The sequence below is a fragment of the Sarcophilus harrisii genome, chromosome 3 (assembly GCF_902635505.1).
Source record: "Sarcophilus harrisii chromosome 3, mSarHar1.11, whole genome shotgun sequence".
Taxonomy (NCBI): domain Eukaryota; kingdom Metazoa; phylum Chordata; class Mammalia; order Dasyuromorphia; family Dasyuridae; genus Sarcophilus; species Sarcophilus harrisii.
This window is the reverse complement of record NC_045428.1, coordinates 510,478,423-510,490,437: the sequence shown is the minus strand read 5'-3', so window position 1 is coordinate 510,490,437 and position 12,015 is coordinate 510,478,423. Positions and strand designations below refer to the sequence as shown.

General features: G+C 35.3%; 1 protein-coding gene across 9 annotated transcripts in view; it reads left to right on the top strand.

Annotated features, from left to right (window-relative positions):
- The window catches only part of DLG2 (discs large MAGUK scaffold protein 2), a 1,520,398-nt gene that overhangs the window by 1,494,219 nt on the left and 14,164 nt on the right, over positions 1 to 12,015 (top strand). For all 9 annotated transcript variants that reach the window (XM_031963714.1, XM_031963717.1, XM_031963716.1 and 6 more), the window contains 3 exons: positions 6,833 to 6,883; positions 9,995 to 10,096; positions 10,494 to 10,666. In XM_031963714.1, coding sequence (XP_031819574.1) covers positions 6,833 to 6,883; positions 9,995 to 10,096; positions 10,494 to 10,666 — 326 coding nt within the window. The remainder of the gene's footprint in view (positions 1 to 6,832; positions 6,884 to 9,994; positions 10,097 to 10,493; positions 10,667 to 12,015) is intronic.

The following is a 12,015-nucleotide window of genomic DNA, read 5'->3' as shown; positions in this document are numbered from 1 at the left end:
ATTAAGTTTCATAAGCATTGAGAAGACTGACTTTTCATACACTTAAAGGAAGACTTATGGTGTTTAACAGAAAATCATAGATTTTTAGGACTTTAGTAATTTTAGAACCTTGTAAGCCAGAATCACTTTACAATATCCCTGACAGATGATCGTCCAGTGATGCTAATTTACTGCATCATAAGGGAGTCCCTTCTATTTGGGGACAGCTCCCATGAATAGAAACTTCCTTATATCAAGCCAGACTCTCTGCACCAATAAATTCCATTTACCATATCTTTTTCTGCTGTCTGAAACACCATCTGTCAAGCTTAATTACACTTTTCTATAATATAATCCACCAAATATTTGAAAACTTTGATCATTCCCCTATACTACATCTGTGTATTATACTCTACTGTATACTCTATTACATCCTCCACTGTGAGGAAGATAAAATCCTATTATATAGTATATATGCCCTGATCAAAGTTTTATTGGAAGTATCACAGTCACTTATGGTCACCTTTTTCTAGAAGAGACATTGATGACCTGGAATGTGTCCAAAAGAAGACAACTAGAATTTTTAGAGGATTTGAACTCATGTTATAAGAATGACTTAAAAGGATTAGATATGTTTATCATTAAATATTTAAAGGACTGTCTTGGAGGAAAGGGATTAGGTTTGTTAAATATGGCCCTATAAGGCAGAATACTCACCAGCACATAGTAATGAAAGAAAGTTGTGGAGGTTTTTTCTGAAAAAGAAAATCCTCCTAGCAATTAGAGTTTTCCAAAAATAGAATTCAATTTTCTCAGGTTTTGATCATGATGGTGGCTAACATATATCAAGCTAAATGCCTTAAAGCTGATCATTTTCTCATTTGAGCCTCACCACAATCCTAGGAAGTCGGCACTGTTATTATCCATAGTATATTCAGGGAAAAAACAAAGATTAAGTGATTTTCCTGGGGTCACACAACTAGCAAGTGTCTAAGGCTGGATTTGAAGCAAGGACTTGGTGGTTCCAGGATCAGATCTCTATCCATTGTCCTAACTGTCCTGCATACTAACTACTAGCAGAGATCCTAGTGAAACCATTTAAACTCTCTGTAACTTGTCTATAAAATCAGTTGTTAGTTAGACTCAATAGCCATTAAGCAGTCCCAGCTCTAAATACATGCCCATATGACAAAAAAAAAATATGCCCTTCATTCCTTCCTCTCTCTTAAAAGTCTGTAGAATACAGAAAATACTTAAAAGTAAATCAATGGTGAAGAGCAAGGAGAGCCAGAAATTTAATTTCTTGGCATTAATTGGACAAATAGAAAAAAAAAAGTGTATTATATTCCTATACAGTCCTGAAGTCCTCTGAGAAAAGCTTTAGGGTACCAGTTCCATATCATTTACAATTTTCAAGAAAAAAAAAAATCAATAAGGACCTCATGGCCTCACAGAAAACAAACCATAACTAGCCTTTTTTTCTACCTTTCTGAAAATATTAGAAAACTAGGGACTGATTAGAAATTTTGATTAGTAATAAAGATTAGTGTCTTTTAGGCAACTAAACTATAGACCTACCTTTTGAATATTAATCCTTTTTCTAGTATCCTACTGGTGTTTGCTCTCATTTTCATTACCTTATATACCAACCAAAGAGCAGTTTTAAAAATTTACAAAGAGCACCAATATTAACATTTAGGAAACCACATCTCATGCTTCAGACCATTCCACATTACCTTTGGAGAGAAGATATCAAGAACTGACAGTGGTTAGAATCAGAGGCTCAGATCTTTCTGAGCCTATCATTCTCATGCGTAGAATGAGTATCTTCTCCTCTTAAATCTTATTTGAAACTAACTGAATTTGCAACTTAATCAGAATGCATATTGCTTTATTATGCAAAATATTACCTTGCAAAAATTTCCAAATTATCACCCAATCATGTAATTGTATCTCTGAAAAGCATCCATAATATGTAGACCTGCATTCTTGGATGCTATGCAATACTCCTTGAGAGTTCCACTTGTCTCATAAAGGAAATTAAAGATCCTGTCAGAATCTCCAATACACATTTTTAGAGCCACCTTATCCAGAGCTCAATTATATTCCTTGAGATGCAGTTAAGGGAAAATTCCATAATGTAACTCCAAAGGCTGACTACCTCACTAATTGAGTGTATTTATCAACCAAAAAAAAAAAAAAAAAAACCCAAACGGGGGTAATTTAAAGAGAGAAATTCACCTGAGAAAAATTAATGAGTTATGTTTTTTAAACAAATTTGGATCTCACCTCCCAGTTATCTGAAGCAGACCCCTGTGTTCAGAGCAGGGATGAAGTAAAGGTATAGGCTGCCAGGAATCAAAGAAAGCAGATGGTAAAAATGGATATTTTTGAGTCTAAGCAGGCAGAGGAGGGAGAAAATATAGAAATATCAAGGACTCGGACAATCCCCTAAACTTGAGAGTGAAATTACAGTCTGCCATTTTGTATTTTCAACTTCTTGCCATTTAATTAGATATTTCCCATTCTCCATTTTGAAACATCAAAAGTTTATTTTATCCTCATCTTATTCTAGCTATAAGATAATGCTTTTAAATTATTGTCCCTTTTCTCCTGCTCTAGCTTTCCAGTACCCATGCAAAGAAACAATTCTGCTTTTTTCTTCCCAGCTGGGCCAGCTTACTGTAACCTGATTCTACATAGGTCTCTTTCTGTACTAGTTCTGACTTACTCAAATTGTTAGCAAAAAACCCCTAGTGTCTCCCAGTAATGATTTGAGAACTGTGAGCAAGTGTGCACATGGCCCAAAGTGTTCTTCAATTTTCAGTTTTGTGGCTCTTAAAGCATACCCATGAAATGAGCAGGGAATTCAACTCCTGTTTTGCCCCTTTGGTACCCACACCTCTTCTATAAACAAATAAGGTGTTGATGGCAATTGTCATAGTATAGACAAAACAACTCATATTGGGAAGAGGGGACAATATTTGTGAATCTATATGTAATTTTTTAAAGTTTTGCAGCATCATGGAACAGGGATAACTTTGTAAGGCTTCATAGATATAGAGAATAGTCTCATTTTTAAAGTGGAAATATAACCCAGAATTCTCTATCCTCCCTCAATACCTTATTGGAGCATTGAAAAGACCTTGAAAGCTTATAGACTGTGCCAGCAGAACACAAACTCAGTCTGACAGGGACTAGCAATCTGGAAAGATTTTCAGTAGGGACCAATGGTAGCTTCTATGTCTGTTTTCTGAGAAAGAACCTACCTAAATGTAGAGGTGCTTATCATCAGCTTAGCCACAGAGTGATGAATTTTTCCCCAGAATGTGCCCTTGACATTGACAGAGGCTCAGCCTTCTCCTCCCCCACTTTTCCCCCCTTATTCCTTTTTGCCTTCTTATTTTATGCTTGCTTACAGTCTGAGAGGTAGTCTTGAGTCTTTTCTCTTCGCCTTCCTCCATTGACTGTTCACACCTGCCTCCCTCTTGTGGTTTTCCTTTCTTGACCTTGAAAATAAAAACTGGGCAGGTAACTGAATGCAAAGCTATCATATCACTTTCCTCTCCAAGGGCTTCTTTTGAGGAATGCTAAGTGTGACATGGCACCTTATAAATCAGAGGCTATTTTTCAGGATGCCAAGCCACAATAGCTGTTCTTAGCAAACTGATTCTGTCTGCTATAAATAGGTAAATGCATTTGGCCGTTCAAGAAATAAATTGAAACATGACTAGACAAAGAACTATCACATTCTAGGAGAGATATGCTAAAAGTTGGTCTCCTAGAGTTTCATAATCATGAATTATTTATAGATAATAATAGATGAACTGTTTAAAATCTCATTGGGTTTGTGTTTAAAGTAGCCCCTTAAAACCATTAGAAAACTGAGGAGATAAAGACAGTAGAGCATTTAGGGACACTTCATCTAGCCCCAATTGGAAGTTACCCTTTTCCAGTTTGTGGGATTTTTTTTTTGCATTTGTGGCTCGCAATGTCCCACTAGATTGAATTTAGAGGGAAAAAAGACTCTGATTCAAATTCAGATTATGAAGTTTATTAGCTGAGTGACCCACTTGAGGATTATATTTTTTCTACTCTCTTCTGTAAAATGAGGGTAATGATTTCCACAATCTCTGCAAACTAAAGTTATTATCAAATGAGATAATGCTGAAAAGGATTTTGTAAATCTAAAAGTCCTAATCTTTCTGGGTGTCCTATAGTACAAAATGCCTTACTATGGCTCTTCCTTTGTGGGGGGGGGGGGGGGGGAATAGCATACTGTAAGAAACTATCGCTCATCTGATTATTTTATCCATAAAATTACTGATTATCTTAAACAATTTAAGTTAAATAGTATACAGGTATTACAGCCCTATTATACATTGTATCCCCTTTTAGATGGTATCTTCTAACAACTGCATCAAGAAAAGTCATCCCTGCACTGCCAGCTGTTCCAACTTTTAACAGCTCATATTTAGCATTTTGAGAGCAGCTAGTTGGTACAGTGGATAAAGCACCAAGCCTGGAGTCATCTTCCTGAGTTCATATCTAGCCTTAGACACTTACTAATTGTATTATCCTAGACAAGTCACTTAATCCTATTTTCCTCAGTTTCTTCATCTATAAAATGAGCTGGGGAAGGAAATGGCACTTTAGGAACTTTGCCAAGAAAATCCTAAATAGGGTCATGAAGAATAGGATGACTGAAAAACAAGGGAACAATAAGCATTTTCCCTACTAATGAAATGCTTGCATTTTATGAATACATCATTTTCTGGCAAAGTATCCAGTATGTACCAGGATTTTGTCTTATAAGGGGAGGAAGACAGGAGATACTATTTCCCTTTTACTTGATTGACTTTATGCTATTTCATTGCATAGCACCTATGTCTAGGTAATACTTAAAACAAAAACATGGTGTCCACTTTTAAATCCTGGGCACTAAATATATATTTTCAACAAATAACCTCCTATCCATTCCTAATATCAGTAATATCAAATTACAATTACTCCTTTAAGAGATTACATTGAAATGCAATTTGTTTAAATAGCAATGTGAGATAGCTAACTGGCACATTGCATAGGATACTGAACTTGGAATCAGAAAGACTTGAATTCAGATCCTGCCTCAGGAACTTGCTAGCTGTGGGATTCTAGCCAAGTCACTGAACTTCTCTGTGCCTCAGTTTCCTCCTCTGTAAATTGGGATAATAATGCCACCTAGCATCCAAGATTGTCCTCAGGCTCAAATGAGATAACATATATAAAGTTCCTAGCAGACTTTAAAATGCTACTTAAATGTTAGCTATTATTATTAATAGCAATAATAATAAGAAGAAGATAATACAGTTCCCTATCCTTCAGTTCATATGTTTCTGACAAATATATATCCCCTACCTTATAGCAATATGTCATAGTTTTGTCTACCTTCCTACTAATAAGATAATTGAGCATAGCCTATATAAATTATTTTCTCACAAAATGAGATGCAAATAACTCAGATGAATTAATACAAGAATAGAGACCTATGACCTAGAGAAGCTAAATGGCCAGTTTTATTCATTGAATGGAAATTTATGTCCAAGATGGTCTCAAAAATGAAATTAGCCAAAAAAATCAATATTCAAAGACCATTTATAATCATGTGCTCTATGTCCAACCAGAACCAAAAAACTAATGTTCCCAGTTACTATTCAAAGAATTAGGAGATTTCTTAGCATGGCCTTTGATTTCCCTTTGTAGGCTTCCAAGCATTGCTTTGGCAGTAAGTATCATCAATAATTTAACAGTTGGTCAGTTTCTACAACATTCCTCCCAAATTGGCCCATAGCAGATTACTAGAGAAGGCATCACTAACCGTGAATCTGTGATTTCTTAGCCAACCTGCTTCTATCTTTTGTTCTACTAAATGAAATTCAGAAGGAACAGGGCAGGAGAGTTGTTTGATTTTATTTTTTTTAATAACACTTCCCTCTAGGACAGCAATTCTCAAACTTTGGAGTTCAGGATCTCTTTATACTCTTAAAATATCATTGAGGTTCTCTCAAGAGTTTTTGTTTATGTGGATTATATCAACCAATATTTACTACATTTGAAATTTTAACATTTTAGCATTATTACAGAAATATTTTTGAACTCATAGAGACTACCAAATGGATCTCAGGGATTCTTAGAGAGTCCCTGGACCATACCACTGCTTCTTCAGGTAATTAAATAAGGTAAACTGAAAATCAAAGATATATGAGGTGTTATGTTTTTCTTTCCAAAAGAAAAATCTCAGTCCAATACTCTGTCACCTATCAAAATCTGCTATTATAATGCTATTTTAAAGGAATCATCTTTTTACTCACATCATGGGACTTAGCAGGTGGATAGAGCTGATGAATAAATAACTTTTCATCATGAGCCACTCTATAACAAGCTTTGTCAACAATCCAAGAAGCTTCTAGCTATATGTCAACAATGTTTCAATCAGGAATGGGCTCTGAATAAGATCTTCTTTCATTGAATAGAGAGATCCTGGATCTAGGTTTACCAATGAGGTCTGCAGAACAATTCTTCCTAAAGCATGACTAAGCTAGGTAATACATAACCCCAAAATACCCTTCTGCCTATAGACTACTAGACAAGGAACCTTATTACTGGGGAAATGACAATATGGTAGGATTAACAAAGCTATTAAATCAGGAAAATAAGCCATAAGAAAGTAGGTGAAGTTTTGGAAATGGTTCAAGGAGAGATTTAAAAAGAAAATTAACTTTTGAACTCTATTTCTTGTACTTAGGGACAAGGGAAGATTCCTATGTGATTTGATCTGATGCTAACCAATTGTAACTTTTCTTTCTTTTCTTAGGAGGACAAGAGGATCTCATTCTTTCTTATGAGCCTGTGACAAGGCAGGAAAGTAAGTCTCCTGGTTTTTCTCATCCTCTGGTATTGACGAGGAGGAGGAGGAGGAGGAGGAGGAGGAGGAGGAGGAGGAGGAGTGGTGGGAGTAGGAGTAGGAATAGCAGCAGCAGCAGTAGTAGGAGTAGGAATAGCAGCAGCAGCAGTAGTAGTAGTAGCAGTAGTAGAAGTAATAGTAGTGTAGTAGTAGTAATAGTAATAGTAGTAGTAATAGTAATAGTAGTAGTAGTAGCAGCAGCAGCAGTAACAATAATAGTAGCAGCAGTAGCAGTAATAAGTACTAATATTATTATAGTGCCTTCTAGACACTGTGCTAAATACCTGACAAATATTATTTCATTTAATTGTACAACAAGCATGAGAAGTAAGTGCTATTGTTGGGCCATATTAGATTTAAGGAAACTGAGGCAAACAGGGTAAAGTGACTTGCTCAGGATCGCATAGCTAACAAGTATTTGAGGCTAGATTTGAACTGAGTTCTTTCTAACTCCACTGTTTAATCCATTATGCCATCTAGATGCCTAGTATAGATTCTAGGCTTGTCTAATCTGAGTCAACTAGATATGCTTTTGAACTGTTCTATGTGGAGAGACAAATTGGAAGAGTAGTTAGAGTGCTGAACATGGAGTCAGAAATAACTGGGTTCAAATCCTGCCTTCCATTACTCACTGGACTTCATCTCTCTGAGCTTGTTTTCTTCACTGTAGTTCATAAATGCTAATAGTTGATACTAACAGAAGAGTATTTAATCCATGGTGATTTAATTATTTAATCTAATAAAAACAATGTTAGGTTTGGAGTCAAAGGACTTGTGTTCAAGTGCTAGCTTTGCTTCAATTCCCTGTGTGATCTTTGTCAAGTCACTTGCTCTCTGGGAGTTTGTTTCTTCATCTATAAATCAAAACAGCTGAACTAAACGATCTTTCAGGTCCCTTAGAGCTGTAAGTCAATATTTTGTTATAAGATACAAAGAAAATTATGTATATCAATTGCTTTTTATAGTTCCAAATGATCATTAAAATGCTAGCTATTATTATTATTCATATTAGAATTTAATGATTATTGTGCTTTCTAAAAAATAAAAAATAGTCATTATTATTCTCCTTACCTCTTGTAGCCAACACTAAGAAAGGTCTTTAGATGGTGTGTGACACTGGTCAGAGATTATATATTCATTGAGCCAGTCCTTGGCCAGAATCATTACCATGGGAGAAAGTTTTCGACTGAGTCTCTAAAATTGGTACTCACTAAATGCCAAGTGATAGTATTGACTATAACATTAGCATATCAATGACATGAATTCCTGGTTTCTCTAACTTTTCTCTAAAAATTTATCTTCCTGCCCCGGGTTTTTTGCTAACTTCTTTTGGAATTTAGCCTACTTTAATTGGTATTGCAAGTATAATGAACTTTGCCTCTTGATTTGGAGATAGGTCTGAGTCTGAAAATTCTTTTGACATACTTCACAATACCAGTCTGAAACCCAACATTTTGGGGGTCCCCCTTGAATACCAAAAAGAGGATTTAATTAGATGATCTCAAACTCTAAAATTCTATCATCCCTAGGCCAAATTATTACATCAACAAAATTTATTTTTGGTACTGCCTGAGTTCTCTCTGTTCTGTTCCCCTTCCTCACCCAAGGCACCCTCCTAAAGCCTAAAGTGGTCTTCAGATATCAATGATACTGGTCAAGGATTTCCAGGTTACAAAAATTCAGAATTCTCCTCCTTGAAAAGAACACTACTAAAGGTTAAGTAAATAATAGCAAAACAGAATTTTTGTATTGAAAAAATTTAGTTATCATTCAGCAAATGGGGTAGGTGAAGGAATCCTCTTAAAAAGAGTGAGCCTTTTCTGTGTTCCTGAAATCATGTCATCTGTGTATAGGCAGAGAATATAAAACACTAAGTATTATTCTAGGACACTGAAAAAGCATTAGCCAGCCATATTTTTATTTTCTTCCTAACAGTCACTTAATAAATGCTGACTGATTCATTTGCAGTATGAAACCTAAATTACAACTTAATTCACTGCATAGTAGAGGGGCTCAGATGTGGTTGCTTTTGAATTTTATTAATTTTTTAAAAATTGATTCATGTAAGAATATTCATTTCTCCCTAGAATATTAAGGGAGTAACACAATTTGGAATGAAAATAGTGTGCTAACTTAAAGGTCATCAAATCCTAAATAAGACATGAATACCATTTTGCAACGTCCCTAGTAAATATGATATATTTGTTTTACATTTGGACACCTCTAGCACCAGATATTTCACTACCTACTCAAGCAACTCATTGTATTTTCCTACCTCTACATCTCGTTATTAGGAATCTCTTCTGTATGCTGATCTATAATCTTCCTACTGAGAGTCTCTACCTATTAGTACTAATTCCACTTTCAAGGTCCAAGCAAAATAAATCTTATAACTCTTCTGAACGAAGTATTTAGAGAAAATTATCATGTTATCATTATAATTCAATCTCCCCATATCACAAATAAGAGAACTGAGTACAAGGTGATTTGTCCAAAGTCACACAGTAAATTAGTGGTAGAACTTCAATTATAAGCCATGGCTACTGGCTTCTAATTCAGTGCTCTTACTCCTGAACAAGACACCTCTGACATTCAGAAAATGGGGTATTAAGATTGTAATGGTTTTAGCCTAATGGATCAAAAAAACTTATAAAATATATAATTTTTTTGAAAAGTTTCTATTTATACAGTGCCCCAATAGTTTATTTAACAAATTTTTCCCACTGAATGGATTAAATGTAGTGATATTGTGTGATGCTGGACACAACCAGAGAAAAGAAAGGGATACTCCTTGAAATAGTTCATTGTTTTCTTTGATAAACAGAGCCGTCACTCATCCCTGTGAGTAACTTTCAATATTTGGGGACTGAAAGACAGATTCACTATTAAACATCAACACTCCCACTCAGGGGACTGACAGATTCTTTATCTGAGGAGAAAAATATTAGGCAGCATGTGTATCCATTTCAATACAAAATGGGAATCTAGAAGATAGAGATTGTTTTATACTCCTGATGAAGTGAAAATAGAAAGTGTGCTTCGTATTAATACATTTCTTTTCCCTTTTCCCAGTTAATTATACTAGGCCAGTTATTATTCTGGGTCCTATGAAGGACCGGATCAATGATGACTTGATATCAGAATTCCCTGACAAATTTGGCTCCTGTGTACCTCGTAAGTACTATTTCTCTTTTTATCCTTATATAATGTTGGATTCCTTCTGTGGGATGAGATGTCAATATGTAATTTTATACTTCAGATGTGTGGTCATAGAAAGCCATTACCTTCTTCTCTAATGAATGAATAATATCTACTATTTATATGGCATTTTAAGAGTTGCTAGTGTTCTTTATGTCATTTCATTTGCTTATTCCTACCATACAGATGAGAATACATACATCATCTCATTTGATTACCCTTATTATTCAGTCTAATACTTTTGACAAGGAGACAGGAATCCCCACAGTTACCCTGTTACTTGCTCTAATCTTAAATTATAAATTAGTAAGTGGGACAGGAGGGCTAGGAAGAATTCCTAAAAATTCTAATCTCCCCTTATCTATATTCACAGATACCACAAGGCCAAAGCGTGACTATGAGGTGGATGGCAGAGACTATCATTTTGTCATTTCAAGAGAGCAAATGGAAAAAGATATACAAGAGCATAAGTTTATAGAGGCCGGACAGTACAATGATAATTTATATGGAACCAGCGTTCAGTCTGTGCGATTCGTTGCAGAGAGGGTAGGTTTACTCATCTTCTTATAAGCACCTAGGGGTCTATTTCCCAACTGAAACAGTTACATCCTCTCTAGAATGGAATTGTGAAATTTCATCACTGGGTTAGAAGTTTGAACCTGCTCCAATCTCAATATGGGAGTTCTTTAGATTGATGATTTAGAAATGGGAAAGAACCTTATCTAAATCCATGCTGGAGTTTATAGGTTTTCATTTTGTCCATGATGGAGATATAAAACACCTCCTCTGGGAACAAAGACATTACTTTGGGGTAGTTTTCCAATGTCCCAACCCAAGTCCCTACTTTGTAGTTCATTTTCTTATTTGTGATGTGGGGAGATTGAACTATGATGGTAACATGATAATTTTCTCTAAATACTCCATTCAGAAGAGATTTAAGACTTATTTTGCTTGGATCTCAAAAGTAGAATTCATATTCAAGGATAGCTACTGCCAATAGCTGGATTATAGCTCAGCATATAGAAGAGATTCCTAATAACTAGAAGTAGAGATAGGAAAACACAATAAGTTGCTTATTTCTCCTTATTTTCTGTGATAAATATATTCCACATTACTACTTTATGACAAGCCCCAAAGCCAATAAGATGGGGGAGAGAGGTGGCTGGAGACTGGGATCATACTGGGAAATGGAATGAGTGAAGAAGATTTAGGTCACTGATTAATAAATGAAGTCTCCGATTGAAGGAAAAATAACATTCCCTACATTAGGTTCAACCCTTTAGGGTCCCATTAAATGCAGACTGGAAGTGCTTTGTATGTGGAGAGAAAGTGAATATTGTACAGAGAGGAATAGGTCAGAATCAAATGGATAGGTTAGTTATCCATAATCTCAATGTGAAGAACCAGCTGAGTCCAACCAGTACTTGAATTAAAAAGGAGCTCTGACTGTAACTTCTAGTTGATACGATTTTATTCATACATTCCAAGTTTGCTTCTTAAGAAGCACTATTGTCGTGTATATATCCAAATAGTAACTATTTATTCTTTGCTCAGGATAGTTCAAATTAACAGAGTATGGTATGTATAATTAGAAATGTATAATATGTACAACTAGAAAAATGAAAGCAATTACTGTGATACCCTAATATACCCATGGATCTCTGTCACAGAAGTAGGCACTCCCTACCTAGTCTGTGTGGGACTCATATATCTTCCCATAAATTACCATGTGGGCAAATTATTATGCTGATTTATAGCAAAAAAATACCCTTCATTGTACATGGTACATGAATAAAGAGAAACACTGAAACAATTACTGTGATACTCCAATATTCCCATGAATCTCTGTCATGGAAGTGGGCACTCCCTTCCTGACTATCCTATGTGATTGTTAT